Source organism: Plectropomus leopardus, chromosome 5 (assembly GCF_008729295.1).
Source record: "Plectropomus leopardus isolate mb chromosome 5, YSFRI_Pleo_2.0, whole genome shotgun sequence".
In the NCBI taxonomy this organism is placed as follows: Eukaryota; Metazoa; Chordata; class Actinopteri; order Perciformes; family Serranidae; genus Plectropomus; species Plectropomus leopardus.
The window spans coordinates 36,018,786-36,040,069 of record NC_056467.1 but is presented as its reverse complement, the minus strand read 5'-3'; the positions used below and the strand labels follow the sequence as shown (position 1 = coordinate 36,040,069).

General features: G+C 36.9%; 1 protein-coding gene across 1 annotated transcript in view; it reads right to left on the bottom strand.

Moving 5' to 3' along the window:
* The window catches only part of LOC121943001 (unconventional myosin-XVIIIa-like), a 205,336-nt gene that overhangs the window by 34,696 nt on the left and 149,356 nt on the right, over window positions 1-21,284 (bottom strand). The window contains 8 exon segments of the mRNA XM_042486347.1: window positions 4,104-4,217; window positions 7,306-7,452; window positions 10,559-10,663; window positions 13,469-13,579; window positions 17,486-17,578; window positions 17,974-18,081; window positions 20,800-20,923; window positions 21,210-21,284. The exon segment at window positions 21,210-21,284 is cut by the window's right edge and continues 3 nt beyond it. Of these exon segments, the coding sequence (XP_042342281.1) occupies window positions 4,104-4,217; window positions 7,306-7,452; window positions 10,559-10,663; window positions 13,469-13,579; window positions 17,486-17,578; window positions 17,974-18,081; window positions 20,800-20,923; window positions 21,210-21,284 (877 nt within the window).

Sequence of the window (21,284 nt, the reverse complement as noted above, 5' to 3'; positions counted from 1 at the left end):
CTAACTGTCTCAGCAGGCTGCATGTGAGATGTAGAGGTCGTCCTCAAAGACACCATTTCAAAACAAACAACTGGCGACACATTCATCTCATCTCAGCAGCATTCCTTTTCCCACCTTTCTCTGAGCGGATAAGGCATTTTGTGAAAACAATTAGGTTGCTTTACATGGTCTGCATTTTCTGAAGTAGAAACTTGTTAAAACAACCTGACAAAATGATTGTTGAGATCAAGTCACAAAACCCCCTTGAGATAAAGAATACAGGGCCAAAGGTTGTGTAGTTTTATAGGGACGGCTGTGGCTCAGAGGTAGAGCGTGTTGTCCTCTAATCAGTAGGTCGGCATTCAACGTGTCAAAGTATCCTTGGAACCCCAAATTGCTCCCAATGCTGTGCCATCGGAGTGTGGATCCATGTGAATGGTTACTGAGTAGCAGGTGGCACCTTGTACGGTAGCCTTAGCCACAAATTTGTGAATGGGTGAATGTGATATGTAGTGTGAAAGCGCTTTGAGTGGTCAAAAGACTAGCTAAGTGTTATACAAGTGCAGTCCATTCCATTCCACAAAAGTTAGCAACTCGTTTCAAATACTTAAATGTTCCCTTTGGAGTTATAGACATCTGGTAGCTGTGGAGCTGTTACTAGGCAGGTTTCCATAACACAACACAACAGTTAAGCGACATTTTTGAAATGTCGATATAACACAATGGGAGAAGACTACGTTTCCACTGAGTAATGTTGTACGACTTCTTCTCTGGCAACAACATTCAAAGAAGCATGGTGAGCTTTATTTCAAATGCAGCCACCGCACTGGACGTCATTATTTCCAATCCAAGTCCATGTAGGCATGTTATAAAGCCATAATGGAAAGGCGAGCCCCTTATATATGGGAGTGGCCATGTATGAGGGATTTCTGGGAGGTGATAGTCCACGATTTCACAGAGGAATTGTGGATTCAAAACTTGCGAATGATCCAATCAACTTTTGAAGAGTAATGTGATGCAATAATTCCTCTTGTAGTGCCTGCTGCATCATGAGGGAGCCAGTTCCAACAAGCACATAGCCATAGCATCATGTGACCAAGAAAAGCCAAACAAGTGTTTCCATTGCAGTTTTGCAAAATATGGCTTTTTTTTAGATCGCCTACAACACCACCTCATGCAAGCGTAAATGCTGTTTTGCGATAAATGGAAGTTTTTTCTAGTGTTTCCATCAGGCGTATTTTACATTTACATTACATTACAGGGTTCACGGAAACCCGCCTAGTGATGAGAGGCTCACTGGCTTATTTGTCTCGTGCATGTGCACATGGGTAACACAATAACAACTTCTGCAGGACAATTATTGAATGTTCACTTGTATATTTTCTTATCAGATACTGTATGAACAAAGGGCCAAGTATAATACTAATATTAATACATACTTTTACATATGTATTTTGTGTGTGATTATGTACTTATTCATTGACAATGTATTTTGACACATACTTTTCACGTGATTGGTCACATGACTGTTCACAAATATATTTAAGACAGTCTTGCAGTGTCACTTCAGTCTGACAAAGAGCTGTGTTGCTCGAAATATTACAACTACTTTGGTGCATCAAATAAATGATAATTGGAGCCCTGCAGTGTGTGAGCCATTTTTTGCCTTTTAAGATTGCTGCATCAACTTACAACTCTGATAAGGTTACAGCCTGAGAAATTCCTCCACTAATAAAATACACAGTCCTTTTTCACCGTTTTTTTCTGACCACCATTAGCCACGACTTGAGTGGGGTGGATTATGTGATTTGGGAGCTCCAGGCAAACACTGCCTTGCTTTACTTTTTTACTCTCTAACTGTGAATGTTGCAGTGGGAGAAAAAGTACTTCAAACTTTTGCTTGTATGAGTAATTCTTGAGAAAACTGCAAGCAGCAACTACACAGGCCAAGCACTCGGCCATTTGAAAACAGGCACGTTTTAAACAGGCACGGGATAAGTTTTCTGAAGAAATTCTTAAGAGCAGTTAGTTCTTCTCCAGGTCATTTATTAAACAGGGATACTTTTGGTAATGAACAGACTTTTCCCATACATGTGCATCCTTATTTGCTGTATCATCCTGCTCTCTCCATCCATTTCTCCTCTCCTACTATCTCCTCCTGACCTGCAGCTGTGTCAACTCAATTATCTTTACCCTTCATTGCACTGTGGACATAATGTTCACCTTTCTAAAGCACACAGTCAAACTTTTCAAGGTGCTATGTCGTATTCAGATGAGACTCAGCAATATGTTAAAAGCAGTTTTAATGGTAATTTCTCTTTAACAGGCAGGAGAGAAAGCAAAGGGAGATTAAACCTCACTGACACACAGAGTAAGATTGAGCGTAAATGAATAGCAAGAGAGATGTGGGAGAGAAGAAAGGGCTTGGGAAAAAAAAGGCGGTTTGACTAACATGTGGAACCAGATTGCCATGGGAATAGCACATAAAATCAGAAAAGTCATGCCAAAAGTATAGAAAAATATAAAGCTCAGTAAGATTAGGAGAGGCTAAGGTAAGAAGCAAAGATGTAAAGAAAGAGGTATAGACAGAATAAAGAGATCTGTATTTTTTGCAGGGAAAATAAAAGTCCTACAGCAGAGAAAAGGAAAATATTGTATAAGAAGCAGAGTGGAGAACAGTGGGGGCTCTGAGGGAACAGTGTGCCCTCTGACCCCTCATCTCTGGCAAAAGGGAATAATTTGACAAACAGTATCTATTGCTGCACAGATGGTGAAGCCTCAAAACAGCATAACCTACGTGATCATCACTGAGCTGTTTTCCTCATATTATACAACTTGCAGTTAACCTAATCATAAATTTGATCAGAACTGCCACCTGTGGTTGTGTCAGCGCAGCAAGCTTGTTATAAATGTTGCTTTTAAAGGTACATTGTGTCAGATTTAGGGGGATATATTGGCAGCAATGGAATTTAATACAATAAATATGCTTTCAATGGTGTATAATCACCTGAAAATATGAATCACTGTGCTTCCATTACTTAAAAGTGAGTCGTTTAAATCTACATAGGAAGCAGATCATAATTTATAGAGATCACAGAGTTGCACTTCCATGTTTCTACAGTAGCTCAGAAGGGTCAAATCAAACACTGGCTTCAGATAGGGCCATTCACCTTTTCACATTTCTGCGTTGGCCATAGTAGTAAGAGGACCAACTGCAAAGAGCAGTTACATTGTTTGGGTTTCTAGGGTTGGACTTGGGTTTTTTGTTTTTTTTTTTGAGGGAGAGAGGAAGCAATCTTTGTGGATAACTCAACTCGTGGAGAAAACGAGTCTTAAAGAGTCAGAATGTCTGGATCTTAAGGAAGTATTTCACCGATAAACAGAAAGCCCCCACATAAAACTAAGCTATCTCTTCAGTAAAAAGACACAAATGCTTTTGAAATTGGTGCTACAGAGAAAAGAGAGAAAAAGTGTGGCTTTGCTCAATAGGTAGAAAACCTACAACTACTAGAGCACTATGTGCTTGACATATTGTGGAATGGTCCATGTGAAACAATGGCAACCGGCCAGATCTGGTATTCCACTGGTTTACCACAATTCATCTATACATTCTACTCACACTCTTTTGATACAAAGCAGGTCGAAAATTAGCAAAATGTCCCTTTAAGTTATCAGAGCAAGAGGGGGACTCAACATTAGCATGTGCTGGACAAGCTGCTCACAGCAACATGCATAATTCTGCTCACAGTAAAGACCTCCTGAAGGTCTGGATCAGAAAAAGGTGAGTACAAATTAACTTATGAGAGAAAAGAGCTGAGCATGTTGTAGGTGAGCAGCCCGTCCCTGAGATGCCAAACCACATCTGAGATTTACTGATTTGTAACATGCAACTGCTTTATTCCTAGTCTGTTTGTTATGGTGAGGAAGAGACATCTGTGGATAATTCTGCTCCCGATAAAAACCTCCTGAATAATGACCATAATAATGAACTGAATGAATTCTAGCTAGGAGAAGTTTTGGGTGGTTACAATTTGCAATTCACCACTAGATGCAACAAAATCCCCCTAAATTTTACATACTTTGCCTTCAAAGGTTAAGAGGAGGATCCAGAGAGTTGTACTCACCGCCTGTTTAGTTTTAGAGATGTCCTCCATCTGGACATGCAGATCTTCAATCTCCACCTCCATGGATTTACGAGCTTTAACAGCAGCCGCACTGGTGAACTCAGACTCCTCCAGCTGGAGTACACACAGAGATTTAGAAAAATGTATCAGCTTATTAACCTCAGAGTAACAAAATGTACTGATTTAAGTTAGTAAATCATATGCGCAGCCTCTTTACTATAGGGCTGCACCTAACAATTATTTTTTAACAATTAATCTATCCATTATTTTTTCGATTAATCGATTAATTTATTGATTCTCTTTTTATTGATCTAACTATTATCTTTTTATTACTCAAAAAATATAACAACAAATTTACTGAAAATAACATTTTAAAACTTGTAATACACTGCAGGGCATTATTCTCCAACAAAACATAGCCCAGTCGTAGCTGGTAATCTGTGTTTTACAGTCTGATATAAAGTCTCTCCAAAAACAAAATAATGCAAGAGCGTGTTCCACTCCACAGGAATGTGGCGCAATCTACATTTAGCAATCCAACAGAAAAATAAATAAAACAATTTAAATTCAAGTCACTTAACAAAACAGTTACTCTTTGTTACAGTAACAAACGTCAAATCTAGCAGTCCAACAAAACATCTTACAGTAAAATTAGTGCAATTTGAATAACACTATAACTTAAATAAATAAATGTGGAAATACATAAATAAATAAAAAATAAATAAATAACTGTAGAAATAAAATAATAAATAAATATATGTATAAATAAAGAAATGTAAAAATACAGAAATAGCCTTTTTTATTACCAAAATGCCCTTGTTTTTTCATTTATTTGTGTATTTAATTATTTATTTATACATTTATTTATTTATTTATACTTATGTCATTTTTTGTTCTCCATACAATACATCCAGCGCTGCTCACACGCTCTCACTACGTGCGCTGTGTGAAACGGTGCGACGCATCAACGCACGTTACGTGAATCGACGGATTCACGTAATCAATTACATCAATTATGTTCGACCTGTCACCCTAGCCATACTTTACTATACCATCAGCTGATTCTGGATACTGAAAGACAGCAGCCACCGTCTGTTTACCCTGCTGCCATCTGGAAAAAGATACAGAAGTATCCACTGCTGAACCACCAGACTATGGAGCAGCTTCTTTCCCCAGGCTGTGGGACTCCTCAACTCCTCGTTCAACGCCAAAAAGATATAGCAAGATTAAGGGTCAACTTTAATTCATTTTTTTCTTAAACCACGTTTAAGACCTTGTACTTTGTACCTTGCGCAGGAAAGGTTGACATTTATTGTTAAAGGTAAACAAAAAGAGTTTGTTTGCGTTTGGGACTCATTTATGTCCTTCTTGGCCGATAAAACATATATCACCGACTAAAAAGGAAATGTTACACGGATAACACGAAAGTATTGATCCTACCATTTAATTATTTCATTTTATCTCATTTTATTTCATTACTTTCATGTTGTTTATATATCTTTACTATTCTATTTTTTCATTTATTTTTAAAAATTTTCTTCTTATTATTGTTATTATTATTATTATTATTGTCTTTGATGTTCTGGAGAACCAGTTTCTCAAAGCAAAAAATATTATTATTATTATTGTTATTATTATTATCATCATCATCATCATCATCATCATTCTTCTTCTCTTATTATTATTATTATTATTATTATTATTATTATTGTTGTTGTTGTTGTTGTTATTGTTATTGTTATTATTTGATTTAATTATTTATGTATTTTTGTTAATTTACAATCTGTAATCATTGTTTTTGTCATTGTTCATTTTATTTTCTTTGTCTGTGGTAATGTGTGACTGTTAAAAGGGATATATTTTTATACACAGATGAACATGTTTACACTTTGAATTTTAATAAAAATATTGTTAGGAAAAAATAAACAAAAAAGAGGCAAAGGTCATGTCAGTGACAGTGTTCCAGGAGCTATATGCTCATTCAAACTCCTTATGATTGGTCTCTAAACAGATCATGTCTCTGTCCAGTAGCTGCATCTCACGACCCTGTTTGGGTCCAAGACAGTGTTACATCATTATACACAAACAAATGGGGTAGAAAAACGAACATGCATACTTAGATAAAAACATCAGTAAGTGTCATAATGTGCGTTTTTTTTTTGTATTTGGTGAAAGGATTTTTCAGGTAGCCCTCTGAAACCTGCATTGATATCAATTTTATTGTGCTGCTCTCCGACACCTTTTACAAATATTTAAGCAATTGGAACCTGATTAAAGTGGTTTCATTTCTGTCAAAAGTTGAGAAAAAGGCAATGAGCAATGTGGCCAGAAAGGTCTGGCAAAATAAGAAATAAGTAGATTTGGAAAAATATCCTTTAAAAGGCTACACAGAGCTATATTTCCATTTATTATTATAATACATCTTAAATTATTTTACAGAATAAAGAAAGTTTTTGAGCATTTTTTAGGTCACTTTCCCTTTTCTTTTACTTTTTTCTAAATTTTTGTTTGTTTGGAGGTGTTTTTCTAATTATCAGTTCAATTTTTCTTGTTCTTTTTACTAATTTCTTGCTAATTTCTTCTTACACTGCTCATTGCTTTCTTAGCATGTTTTTGAAAAGAAAACAAGCTGATTTGCTGATGTTGTAAAGGATTTAAGTTGAAACAACAAACATATGATGGGTTATAGTGTGATTATTTCTGTCCGCCCCATTGACTCCAATAGAACTGACACCAAAGTCTGGCTCCTGGACCAATGTCCCTGACCTTTCCCTCTTTTTAGTTTCCTGGATGTTATCATAGCCAATGCAGAAAAAAATGCTTATTTCTTCACCGTGAACAGTCTCATTAAAAAATAAATAATAGGCTATTTGGAAAAAAGGGACACGCTGTCCAGTCCTGAGAGTGAGGCTACTGCCTGGCAGTTTTTCAGTTTTCTTATTTTGTCCAAACTGAATCTCAGTCTCCTCTGGTGTGCACAGAGCAGTGACTAACCCACTGTCATCCTGTGGAGGTGAGGAGTTAAAAATAAACCCTCTGTGCAGACAAAGCACTGGCAGCTGCTGATTCTGAGGTCAGACAGGATAGACATCTACAGTATCTTAAACATGACGCATCATTATTGTTGAATAAAACACCAGGAACTAAGCATCAATCAGTCTGTAGGAGGTAAGCCTGTATGTGTATGATTTCTTTTTCTTACCTGGTTTTTGAGCTGGGCGATCTCCCTCTTGCTGGGTGCATTGTTCTTAATGTGGTCCAACATGATCTGTGCGTCAGCCAGCAGAGCCTTGGTCCTCTTCAGGTCCTTCCTCAAACGCTTCTCAGTTTCTATGTCACCACTTCTCACCTGGAAAACACAGGAACAGTTAGGTTTTGTTACAATTTAAAGGACCAGGTCTTACATTTAGTAACACATAAATTTAAATTAAACTTACACACACAGTTTAAGAGTTTGCGCAATATATGGAAAATCATCACCTCCATTTCTGTCAAGCCATTACATTTAAAAATGTACAGTTTTTGTTTTGATATTACTGATGGAAATAAACTTTTAAGAACACCAGTAAAGCATTAAATGACATAATTAACATTGGTGTGTGTATAAAAAAAGGGCTTCTTTAACCCTCAGGGCCCGCTTTATTTAACTCACACTCACATTGCTCCAAATGCACTTTTCCTAATCAGTCTTTAAAAAATATTATATATTAATATTATTTTCTTCTTTCACTGAGTTGTTTATAACCAACATCAGCCCTATTCATAAATATCAGATATTAATTAATTTTTAGAATTTTAACCTTATGTTTTTAGATGAAACAAAAAAACTGCCTACCTGCTGAGTAGAATTTTTTTTTTTTTTTGATGAGCACAGCCTGGAATATGTCAATGATTTGCAGCAACACTGAATGTATAGCATGTAAATTCTCCATATGCCAAATATGGTAAAAAGCCCAGAATGACACCCAGAAATAATACAATGCATGTTTTTATGTTTTGGTGGCTGTGGGATAAATAATACATTTTAAAAAAAAATTAAATTTAAATTTAAAAAAGTCGTTTTTAATTTTTTTTTTTTTTAATTTTCTATCATTTTTTGCCCTTAACACTATGACTGTAACAATTTTGGTTACGCATTGTATTTTAGACATATTGTAGGAGCTGAGCTGGAAATTCCAAGATTAAACAAAAATACACAACTTGCCAAAATATATGCATGAACACAGCCAAAATTATCAAAAAAATAAGAATGGAAAGTGTGTAAAATGTGCCAAACATTCCCTAAGGTGAATTTATTTGAAATAAGATATAAAATAAACTGAATATTCCCCTCTCTTTACATAATAAGAAAATATTACCAGCATAGTTTAACACAACAAGGTCAAACATTGAATTTCTTTATAGTCGTTTGACAAGAATTTAAATCAAATCTCCGTCAGTCAAAGTCCTTGCAACTCTGGAAAATAATTTTAGGGATTGGGGTGACCATCTCTTTTCAGATTTTACCTTAACCCTTTGAAACGTGAGCAAATTGGCTCGACCCAAAATGACCCAAAATTGAACAAGAAATTTGTAAAAAAGTACAAGACTTGAAAGTTAGTATTTAAAAAAAAAGCTATAAAAAAATAAATAAAACAAGTTAAAACAAGGAAATGGCCTGTAAAACATGCTTGAAAATTATTATATTTTTGTTACAGAATTTTAAATATGTCATGATAATTACCTATGATCATTGTTTTTTCCTTGCTTTTTTTCCCACCAAGACATTTTTCCCTTTCATGCAATCTGTGAAACATTTCTTGCAATCTGTGGAACATTGCTTTTTTTCCCCTTTTTTGAAAGAAACTCTGTTGACAAGATTTTAGGGACCAAAAGAACATCATGTTTGGAGATGACAGTATAAGAAACTCCACTGGGGAAGTGCACAAATAGGCTGTGATCACAGATGACATCTATGTCTTATCTTCATGTATTTGGACTGGTTTTGTTTGCAGCAGAAACTCTCCTCCTCTGTTCCCTGGATGTAAACTGAAACATCAGTCTTAACTTAATCAATAGTAATCACTCTCTAATTGCAGTTGGTAAATATCACATAAAGATTTGATTCAGTCTGTTTAGGTGAGTCATTTCAATTATACAGAACACCCACATCTCCCCCCACTTACCTCAGCAGCAGTAGGGCTCCAGCTTTAGAGCAAATATCATTACTGACATACTGCTGCTATCAAACCCTGAATATATCAAATGTGCATTTGACATGACATGAATGTATCAAGGAAACGAACAGATACACAGATTGAGTCCTGTAGGAAGTCCAAACTGACTGATTTCACTTTTTAGAGGAATATTGCAGGACATCACATCAAGGTTTTTTTTTCACATGTCCTATTAAAGGCCACATTTAGATGAGAATGGCCCTTCTAAAAACGGAAAAGTCTTTCCTTGGTGTTTTTAAAAAAATCCGTGTTCAGATCATCCAATCATCGTGTACATGGATCCACATAAACAACTGAAAACGCTGTAGTATGCATGCCAGGCCAGGAGTTGTCGGTGTAACTTTGTATTGACACACCATAGAAGAACACCACGCACCAGCGCATAAAGGTGGTCTTCTACAGAGCGGTGAGTATAAACAAACAAGAAGATATGGGGAGCGCACCCATGAGATCTGACTGTGATAATAACCTCAGTAGAGTCAGCAGCACAAATTGTTATTGTTGTTCTCCAACTTGCACAAGGCTATTTGTCTGAATCATAATACTGTGACATCACTGTTCTCACAGCGCATTGCAAGTTTAAACTGTCACAGACAGGGTAGCGTTTTTTAAAAATGACACCCTGGAACCCAGTTTCAAAAGTTTGTGTTTTTAGGCCCCCAAAATGCTGCTGTCTTGTAAACTAAAGGGCAAACTACAATACAAGGTTAACGTGTCATGCAAGAACTTTTGTCATGTAAATGGCCCCTAAGATCCTGTTCCAGTTCTGACCATGGAGTGTATACAGAAATGGACAGCATGACAGCTCACTTTAAGTGAGCCAAAACATATCAATCACTCCTGGTGGCTGGCTGCAGTATTGCTCATAAACCTCGCCCCATGGGTCAAACTAAAAACTTAAAGTACACATCAAATCAATACAAGGTTTAGGTAGTTGTTATCACTCTGATGTTTGTTCAAGTGTTTGTTTTTCTGTTAAGTTTGGTTTCAGTTAGTTAATTGATGCTATAAAAAAGGATTTGGTTGATGTGCAAATTGAGGGCTCTATGATCAGTGACACTTCTAGGGATTGATCAGACAGCAGGAACCTGATACAGCAGAGATCACTACTATGTAGACTGTTGCTCCAAATGAATTCACCAGTGCAAGATTGCAGCGGCCGTATCCAGGACATTTTGGCTTTATTTTTGGAGGAAGTATATATAGTCATTGGTTCCAACAGAAACACAGTGGGGTTACCTTGTCCTGTGCTGACAGAAACTTTGACTCCAGCTCTCTCTTCTCTTTCAGCACCTTCTGCTTCTCATCGTACTCCTCTTCAAGCTGGACTTCCATTTGCTTCACCTGGAGACACACAAAAACAGTAAGAGCGATCGGTGAATTCATAGTTCTGTCTGACCACACAGGGAGTACTTCATGTAGGGCACACACAGTTTGGTAAATGTCTGTACCACATTTCATTGAAATCTATGGAACAATTGTGGAGATACCTCAGTTAATTGGGTCAAATAGTAGAGTAAGAACTACAAACTGATCATAGTTGCTGAATATTAAAACATTACTGGTAAAAACAGCGTCCAGTCTACAGTGACTTGTATGTTCACATACTTTGAATGTATAAAACTCAGCAAGGTTTTTGTTGAGGTTAACAAGGCCTGACTTAAAATGTACAATTTACACAAAAACAACGGGTCTGTTTCCTTCATGTATGTGTTCAGCATAATCCATTATCAAATACTATGTCATTATGTAAATGTCACTGCCACACAGTGTAGAGCCAACACTCCAGCTTGTGTAATTGTAGAAAAAGCTAATTATGCGTGGGCTAATGAGGGCTCAACTGGTGGAGGGCAGTCAGCACCGGCATCGCAAAACAAATACAAAAACAGCATTAACAGCTATATTAACATCTAGACTAAAGATGCACCCAGATTCTAACAGCAAACCATTCAGTCACTCTGCCGCCTACATGAACAACAACACACAAACAACAACACACAAACATTCTACTCCACTGCCTACACACCGTGTTGATATCATGTGGCAGTGAGATGCTGACATATGAACCAGTATGACTCCAGAAAAGTCACATCAATTACATCTCATTATTCATGTAAATCTTACAAATGCATTTAGAAATACAGTTGAAAAAATCTGTTGTACGTGTTTGTGTATGCACATAAAGGCCAGGGATGAAATTGCCTGTACTATAATGGCTCACTGTAAATTAAGCACAACATACATTTCATCAGAGCATAAGCCACAAAACATGTCATACAAACCACTCTGCTACTCAGAGGTTCCACTTTTTAACTATACTGCTGTTTTAATTCACTCATTCCAATCCTTCTCCTTTCCAATGCCTTTGCTGTTGAGTTACTGACAGTAAAAGCTTCAGTTGGTAACTTTTATGAAAATGACTTTTTGTTTGCTAAAACTTTCACTTTATTCTGAAAAAGATACATGAGACTAGGGTTGGGCTTTAAAATACGGCTTTAATATAATATCACTATATTTTAAGGCCATATTGCAATACACAATATATATATATATCGATATTTTTAAATGTCATTTAAACTAACTACTATAAACTACTAAAATACAAAATTATTTTATGAGGTACAGTTACTATAAAGTTAAATGAAGAGCAATTTGGGGTTCAGTATCTTGCCCAAGGATACTTCAACATGTTGGCTGAAGGAGCCAGGGATCAAACCACTGACCCTTCAATTAGCAAACAACCCACTCTTCTTCTGAGCCACAGCTGCTTTACCTGCTGCTGGGCTTTAAATGTGAAGTATCTGTGCAGGAAGTGTTGAGTTGTATTGACAGCTGCTTAATAGTGAAAAAGCAAGGTGGGAAACCCTGGCTGTTTAAGGTGAATAAAAACTGCACTGTGTAAGAGAAGAGACAGTGAGCACAGCAAAGTGGTGAGTGTGACGTGACTATAATGTTCTACTGATGGAATAAGTGTTGCGTGAACAAGAAGGAAGTGTGGAGTTTGTATTAAACAATCAAAAGCAAATTAAAGCAAGAGCAGATCAGAACATTCATTTATAGAGTAGGAGTTATCATAAATATTGGCCTGTCTTTAATATAAGCCTATTTTATCCAAAGGTGCATTGGAGGTTGGGTTGATAAAATGGGACTTCCTACAGTCATGAGAAATGATCAGTTTTCTTTCAGGTGGTTCTGAACTCTAGTATGAAGACATTATTGCAGATTTTTAGGAGCTTGACACATACTACAAACTATGAATCAGAATATCACAGCCTTTGCAACTTTTCTTTTTTTTTCATGTGACTTGCCCTTTAATAAGTATTTGATTGTCATTGTGTACTGATATAGACCAGCTGTGAGCTATTAAAACTCAAGAAAAATTTATTCAAGCAGAAGACACCTGAGAGACACAGCAAGGTAAAATGGTTAAAATAGTGGCTCTGAACAGGAAGCCCGGTATGTGAATTTGTATTTAGGATTTCAGTTATTGGTATATCCTTGTCTTTCTTTTTAATGAACCTTTATTCAACCCGAGGAACCTCTTGAGATTAAAAATCTTTAATGTTTATGTAGCATTTTTGTGTTTCTAAACATTTCCCTAAATAATACAGCCCAAAGTCCAAGCCAAAGGGAGCTCTCTCTGCTCCTAAGCTGCCTGAAACAGCTCATTTGAGTTTCAGTGTTTACTTCTGTGATAATGTAACATCGCAATGTAATAAATAGAATATAATGTGCATTGAGAGAGCCAGCTGACCAATCATAGTAGACTGGGCTTCTTGGGAGGTGGGACATAAGTGTTTCAGTCAGAGGTGCTACAGCAGAGGTCAGTAAGAGACACATCACGTGCTTTTCAAACATTAAAGTATGTAAACCTATTCCAGTAGACCCCCAAAATATAAATATGATTCCCAAAATGAGCATCATAGGGCCTCTTTAAATCTGTCTGCATAAGATTCCACATATATGGAGCTGCATACATAAAAGCTCTTTTCTTTTCTCTCTTACTTCTAGTCCTTACCTTTCTGTGCCTGGCAGAACACATTTTACACCTGTCTCCCCTGACAAAAAGTGATAAAAAGTAAAGTGACTGCAAACTTTAATAGTTGTATTAGCATGTGTGCATGTAGTGCACATGCTGAGCATCCTCACCTTCTTGCTGCAGGACTGTCTGATCTCCTCCACCTCATCGTCTTTGCTCTCGATCTCCTTGGAATGAGTCTGACGCAAACGCTCCATCTCCATCTCCAGACGAAGCTTGGCCTGAAACAAAAACAGACATTTTACACAATGCTCTCACTTCGCTGAAAGGAATTCTTACCTGATCTTCAACCTTATATCCATATATTATTCATGTGCGTGCATATGTCCACAGTAGTTGCTGGTGTTCACTGTATTACTAATAAATTGTCATGTTCTCACACTGGAGGAACTACAGGGAGCTGGCTAAGAAAGCTTTTGCTCTCTGTTTCTCTGTCTGCGAGCATCACTACAGCTCAGTCTGCTGCTGGAGCTTTAAAGAAAAAACAAAACAAAACAAAACAAAACAAAACAAAACAAAACAAAACAAAACAAAACAAAACAAAACAAAACAAAACAAAACAAAACAAAACAAAACAAAACAAAACAAAACAAAACAAAACAAAACAAAACAAAACAAAACAAAACAAAACAAAACAAAACAAAACAAAACAAAACAAAACAAAACAAAACAAAACAAAACAAAACAAAACAAAACAAAACAAAACAAAACAAAACAAAACAAAACAAAACAAAACAAAACAAAACAAAACAAAACAAAACAAAACAAAACAAAACAAAACAAAACAAAACAAAACAAAACAAAACAAAACCTAAAGTTTACATGGTGATCTTTATGGATAAGTTAACACAGTTTATGTCAGGCTGTGGTGACTGTTGATGGCTGTCCAGCTAATCTAGCAGACCTAAAGTTTACATGGTGATCTTTATGGATAAGTTAACACAGTTTATGTCAGGCTGTGGTGACTGTTGATGGCTGTCCAGCTAATCTAGATGGAAGCTCCTAGCATTACAGGGCATTAGCATCTCCTACTTTGTGCCCACATTATGCTTCGTTGGACGAGTAAAGTGGAGTTGGACAATGCCATAAATGCACTTGCAATTTAGGCAATGTGTCAGAGATAATTTAAATAGGGACCATTGCTGCATTTTTCCCAAATTGTTTTCAGATATTAAACTAAGCCCGTCTTTGTTTTATAATTGTTATCAGCAATACAATTGTAGTGTGTGACTTTATAATATTTTAAAACAGCCTGAGCCTATAGTAGCCAGAGTTCTTCCTACTGTCTGAGGTAATGGTCGGTATAATATTACTGTAGGGCAGTGACACTCAACTTGTAGCCCGTGGGCCAAATATGGCCCCTGATAAAGTGCCAGGTTCTTAATCCAAAAAAGTGCCAGTGGAGGATCCCCTTCGCCACCCAACAGAGGTTCTATTACCTAAAATCCCAGAAAAGTCCTAAAATCCTAGAAACACCCTAAATTACTAGAAACATACTAAAATCCTAGAAATGTCGTAAAATCCTTACAAACCTAAAATCAAAGAAATATAAAAAAAAAAAAAAATACAAGCAAAGTCCCAAAATCCTAAATATGTCAAAAATCCTAGAAAAGTCTTAAAATCCTAGAAACATACTAAAATCCAAGAAATGTCCTAAAAATCCAAGCAAAGTCCTAAAATCCAAGAAATGTCTGAAAATCCTCAAAACTTGAAAATCCTAGAAATGTCAGAAAATCCTGGAAACATCCAAAAATCCTAGAAAAGTCCCAAAATACTCTCCTTAAATCCAAGATGTCCTAAAATCCTAGAAACATGTATGGGGCTGCTGTGACTGGCCCCTGACCTCCTAGTAAGTAAGTTGAGTATCCTTGCTCTAAGGTCATGGTATCAGTATAATATTACTGTAGGGTATGTAATCTGTGAAGGAGACAATCCTGCAATAAGTATGCAATTTATCTTAGCAACAGGCAACAGACATCCTGCTCGTAGACCTCCATGGAAAAGCATCATAAATTTGGATTTTCCTGCAGTTTTATTTCAATTTATGCAGTTATAACTTAAAAAATGGCAACGATGTGCATGGCATAAATGTAACACTGATTCGAGGTATCCTGAAAGAATAGAGAATTTAGTGCAGCCACAACGCTGCTGGCATCTGGAAAAAAATCCCAGAAATATCCGTTGTTGTAGCACCAGACTACGGAGCAGCTTAATTCCCCAGGCTGTGATACTTAAGGATGGGGATCATTAATTTTTAGTGACATTGAAACTATTACTGAGACTCCTTAACGATCCAAGGTACATTTCTATTATATAGCGGAAAGACAACCGTACATTTTTAACAAAACTGGTTTTACTGTCACTTTCAGTCATGTTTTTAGTGATTAGTAAATAAATTATTGTATTTTAATTAAAATATTTACTTTGAAAAATCTTGTCATCAGTAGTTTTAATTATGTATTATTATGTATGCAAATAAGATGAACAAAGCTCATGATGGAGCATTAAACAGGTTGTAACTCCATCTCTACTATCTATTCTATATTGCAACTTTCTCACCCAAACAACTGTATTATTCAAGTTTCTTGCCAAAAACTAAATTTTCTTTTTCTTGATGTTACATTTGATCACATCATGATGATGCTTTACTTACCTTTGCTTAACAGTTATTTTTTTCCTGAGCCGCCCCTGAACACATCACAATGGAACCTTACACAACCTTGTTTTTTTATTCTGCCAATTTCAACTCAGATTATTATTTTTTATTGACGGGACCTGTTACAAAGTTTGGATGTGCTTACCAGTGCTGCTTTGAGTGAATGATGATTAAGACTGTGCTGGCTGTGACACAGAAGCAACAGCTGACAGAGTTGAAGGACTTTTTTCTCCCCTGAAGAGTGGCTCTGCATTTAGGTTTAATTTGATGTACAATCAATGTATGCGGACTAGTGATTGGATTTAATAACATGATTCAACTCAAGATGTAATGTTACGATCCATGAGACTCCATAGCGGTATTGATGAGCTTAAAAACCTTAATGATTTTCTGGTTTTGAGAAAAGCAGAACCGGGATCTCAATAAAACCAGGTTTTGATCCCCACCCCTCGTGATACTCCTAAACTCCTCCTTCAACTCCAAATGATGTAGCAGGATTAGGGACACATTTTAATTTGATGAATCTACCTTGTACCTTGTATTTTATCCTGTTCCCTATACCTCACATAAACATAGCAAATTGTCCTGAGATTAAGCTGTGTTGCAAACCACACAGTCAGCTCAATGTAAAGAAGATAAACAAGGATGTCCACATTTGTTCTAAGGTAAGGCAACACAGTGTTAGCGAAAACTGCTGCAAAGTGACAAGTGCACAGAACCTCATACATTATGTCGGCAACATCGTGGTTAATGTCACCTTGCAACAAACCAAGGTAGTTAATACCCACTAGCATTATGGCCAACTTCAGCTATGTAATGTTAGCTCATTATTTCATCTGTTCAAATTAGTCTGAGTACTTTTGTTCTTTGACAAGATTGGACGTCATTGTTAACTAAAGCAAAGGATGTAGATAAAGTCCACTGAACTGAAAAGCATTAACGTTAGCTTAGCTGTAATGTTAAAAAGAAAGCAAAGGCTGGCTAATGCTAACACCACAGCATAGTGAAGACCCTTAGATGGCTTCTCTGTGAAATAATGAGCTTCTGTTCCCAAAACTTCTGTATAGTATCATACATTTTGACACTGACAGCTGCCATCGTTAGTTTAGGCAGCATGCCAACTGTTTGAGTGAGCTACGGGGGCTTAACAATAGGTTAATCGTGCAAAGTAATGTAACGTTTACTGCCATAAACTACATTTAAGGTACTTGTTTTCATTTTTAAGTGTTACTATGCGTGACCTCAGTGAGAACTCCACTTGTTTTATTGTCTATTAGAGTAGCATCTAGCCCTGCTTTAACTAACTTAATAGCTTCCAGCTAGGTGGGTGCATTTCAACAAATTAGGTCGTACCAGACAGAGGCCTCCTATTGAGCTTCAAAAAGGCCCTTCAGAAACCAACGTGTGATGTCACTGACACTACGTCCATTATTTAGAGTCTATGAGTGGGAGTACTGTGCTTTGTCTGTACCTGCTCCAACATCTGGATGGTGCCGGCCTGCTCGTCCAGCTCTTCTTCCTGATCCTTCATCTTGGCCTCCATGTCCCGAAGCTGCTTCCTCACCTGAATAATAAAACATACAAAAATAGTCGAAGAGAGTATGTAATATGCATATACACGTGATAAAATACAGTACGGCTAAGCAATATATCTCTATTATATCAATATATCAATATTGTGATAGGAGACTAAATACCATCCTTGATCATAAAAATCATAAGTGTTGTCTTTTTCTGGTTTTAAAGACTGCATTACAGAGAAGTGATGTTTTTATAGGAGACTAGATGTCCTGAAGAACTACATTTATAATGGAGCTGCTGTAGCACTGAAAGTTCTATAAATGTACAAAAAAAAAGAAAAAGTGGCAATAAATACAGTAACACACAAAGACGAATCATTAAAGAGAAAGAAAGAAAGAAAGAAAGAAAGAAAGAAAGAAAGAAAGAAAGAAAGGAGACCTTGGCCAGTGATGCCTCATCCTTGGATTCCTGGGAGTTGAGGTCCTGCAGCTCGGCCTCCAGCTGATCCACCTTCAGTTTGACCGCGCACACCTCCAGGTCCTTGTCCTTAAGGACATGACATTACAGTCAGAACACAGAGAAGGGGACGGGCAGCCAGTTACAGTGTGAACATGGAACAGGAACACACACACACCTCATGATGAACAATTATTTACTCAGCTCAGCAGGTACTAGCTACAAGGTGTAAACACACACACACAAACACACCTACAGAAAAATATTTCCAGAATGTGGGCTCATAATAAAACTCAACACATCTAACAGACTCCTGCTGAGTGGACAGACGCAGTGCAAAGCTGAAGACCGTTTTAACAGACACTATTAAGATCCACAAGTTTCCACAGACAAAAGATAGATGTTCAATGAAAAGGGAATGTATATACAATATTGCACAAGCTTTGCCTATTTATAAACTGGGTTCATACACATTTTACTGATAAATTTCCATGATTTTGCCTTGATTTTGAGGAAAATGTTTGAGACAACACATTCTCTGAAACGACCATTGATACTCCTTATTGGTTCTCTTTCATTACTATATAATTGCATTTTAAAAATATATATATACTTTTTTTTTTCAAATAATGAATTCAGAACAGGATTATAAATGAATATGCAAATATAATTGAGGAGCTGTTTGTTATTTATGAGAGGGGAGGGGATGGTGCAAAAAGGGGAAAGCATGTCAAATAATATATCTGGGGGGGTTATCTAAAGCACAATGGAGGGACCGATGTTTTTTATTTTTTATTTTTCATGGTTTTCATGGCTGTATGAACCCTGTATAACATTGATGAAGTGGTCATAACTGATATGTTGGATTTAATTAGTTAATTTAATATAACTTATTAACACCAGGGGCACATAAAATTAAGCGCAAATTAATTTTAAGCATTAGTGTAAACACAGCTACAACCCTGAGTCATAATGTTTCCATTCCACCTAGAACCTCTTTATGTATGTCAGATTGGTTAACTGTTCACTTTCCATGATCAGTACTTTTTCCCCCATGATATATATTTTAAGATTGACCCCTCCAATAACTGACAATGCAGCTGTATTTTGAGCACTGTCTCATTACATATTAAGTAACTCATCTTTAGCACTGATAGATTTGGCAGACTGACAGAACTTAACGTCTGGCACTGGTGACTCAGGAAGTTAGCAGGAGACAGAGGGAGGTGAATGACTCAGAGTGTCACTGGGTGGACCTGTCAGACCAGTCAAGCAAACAGTATGGGGCTGAACAAATATGGGTTTTTTAAGGCAAAGTTTACTTAAAAAGTGTTTTCTTCTAGTTTCTATTAGGTTAATCTTTTGTGTACACTCATGGTTAGATGGAGTAAATGCAGAGGTTACAGTGTGTGAAATTGTACTTTATGCATGAAATAAATACAGTAATGACATAAAATGTGAATGAACTATTCTAAAGGACGAGGAGAACCATTTTTTTAAAGATTTCAAAAGTTATTGCAGTGTGCAGATGCCTGTTTGAATCTGTCTGGATGTTGCTGGATTTTGTATGTTTAGGTCTGTTGTAGGTTTGATAAGAACTGACATTAGCGTTGCAACTATCAGTGATGAATTCATAATTCATTTCACAGATTTTCTTTTAACACAAATGTAAAAATGTTTGACAATTAATCATGGTTATCAATTGTTAAGCTCATATCCCATATATTCTCTTTGTCTGGTTCCATCTTCATGAATTTGATTATTTGCTGCTTTTCCTCATTTTATATTGTTACAAATTTCTCCAGACTTTAGATTGTTGGTAATCAATAAAGCAATCGTAAAAGTTTTAATATTTTTACTTTAAATAGTAGTGCTGGAAGTGAAAAACCAACAACTTACTAGATTTTTTAAGGAGCTTTTCAACCAAAAAAAAAGTCTTCCCAATATCAGTCTTAAGACTTAAATCTCAGAGAATTCTAAATTATTCTCAGAATATTAACACCTCCCCTTTGCCTATAATGGCCCAATTATGCTGTTGAATAAATCTGTATGTCATTACACGAATAAAAACAAAAAACATATCACATGAGTGATTTGTGACACAAGGCGGGTTTCCATTACAGAATTGCCCAAAACTTAAGCAATATTTTAGAAATGTCGATAAGCCACAATTGTGAGATGACTGTGTTTCCACTGAGTGATGTCCTGTGACTTCTCCTCTGGTGATAACATTCCAAGAAGCATGGTGATGGATGTTCAAGCATAAGCAGCTTTATTTTCTTTGCAGCCACCACATTAGTCATCATTATTTCCAATCCAAGGCCATGTAGGCATGTTATGGAGCGATAATGGAAAGACGAGCCCCTTATACGTGGGAGTGGCAACGTATGAGGGATTTCTGGGACCTGATAGTCTACGATTTCACAGAGGAATTGTGGATTCAAAACTTCTGGATGATCCACTCAACTTTTAAAGAGTTATATGATGCAATAACAGCTCTTGTAGCGCCTGCTGCATCATGAGGAAGCCAGTTCCTACTGACAAGCACATAACCATAGCATCATGTGACCTAGAAAAGCCAAAAAGAGTGTTTCTATTGCAGTTTTGCCAAATATGCCTTTTTCGGATTGCCTGAAATACCACCTCATATGAGCTTAAAAACTGTTTTGTGATAAATAGGATTTTGGGTTTTTTTGTTTTTTTAAATGACATGTTTGCATTAGGTATATTTTATATTTGCAATTTCCATTTGCGGAATTTGAGGGTTAATGGAAACGGGCCTACAGACTGGAGCACACAGGAACAAACCTCCAGCTGCTGTCGGAGGCTGAAGGCATCTCCACTCAGCATGTCTTTTTCTCGGGCCAGTTTCTCCCTCAGGGTCCTCTCCCTCTGCACCTCCTCTTGGGCTGCACTCAGCTCACTGTCAAACCTGCACACACATGTACACACACCCCACTGACTAATGCTGGCAAAACATTCTAATGAAGCCAAAACGACAGTTACTGATGACGCGGGAGGCAAGATTCAGCATGCATATTCAACTATACATATGCATGCATACCCCCCCCCCCCTCTTTACACTTGTTGTATTGTTACAGCAACACCACTGGGCCCTACACAGCCTGAGGAACACGTCACAATGAGGTAATACGACTGTGTGAAGTCACATGTATCTGCAGACATCTGCTCAAACACGCGTGTGTGTGTATACTGACTTCCTCTGCTTCTTCTCCAGGTCGTGGTTGCGGCTCTGTTGGCCCTCCAGGTGAAGCTTGGTGTCCTGCAGTTCG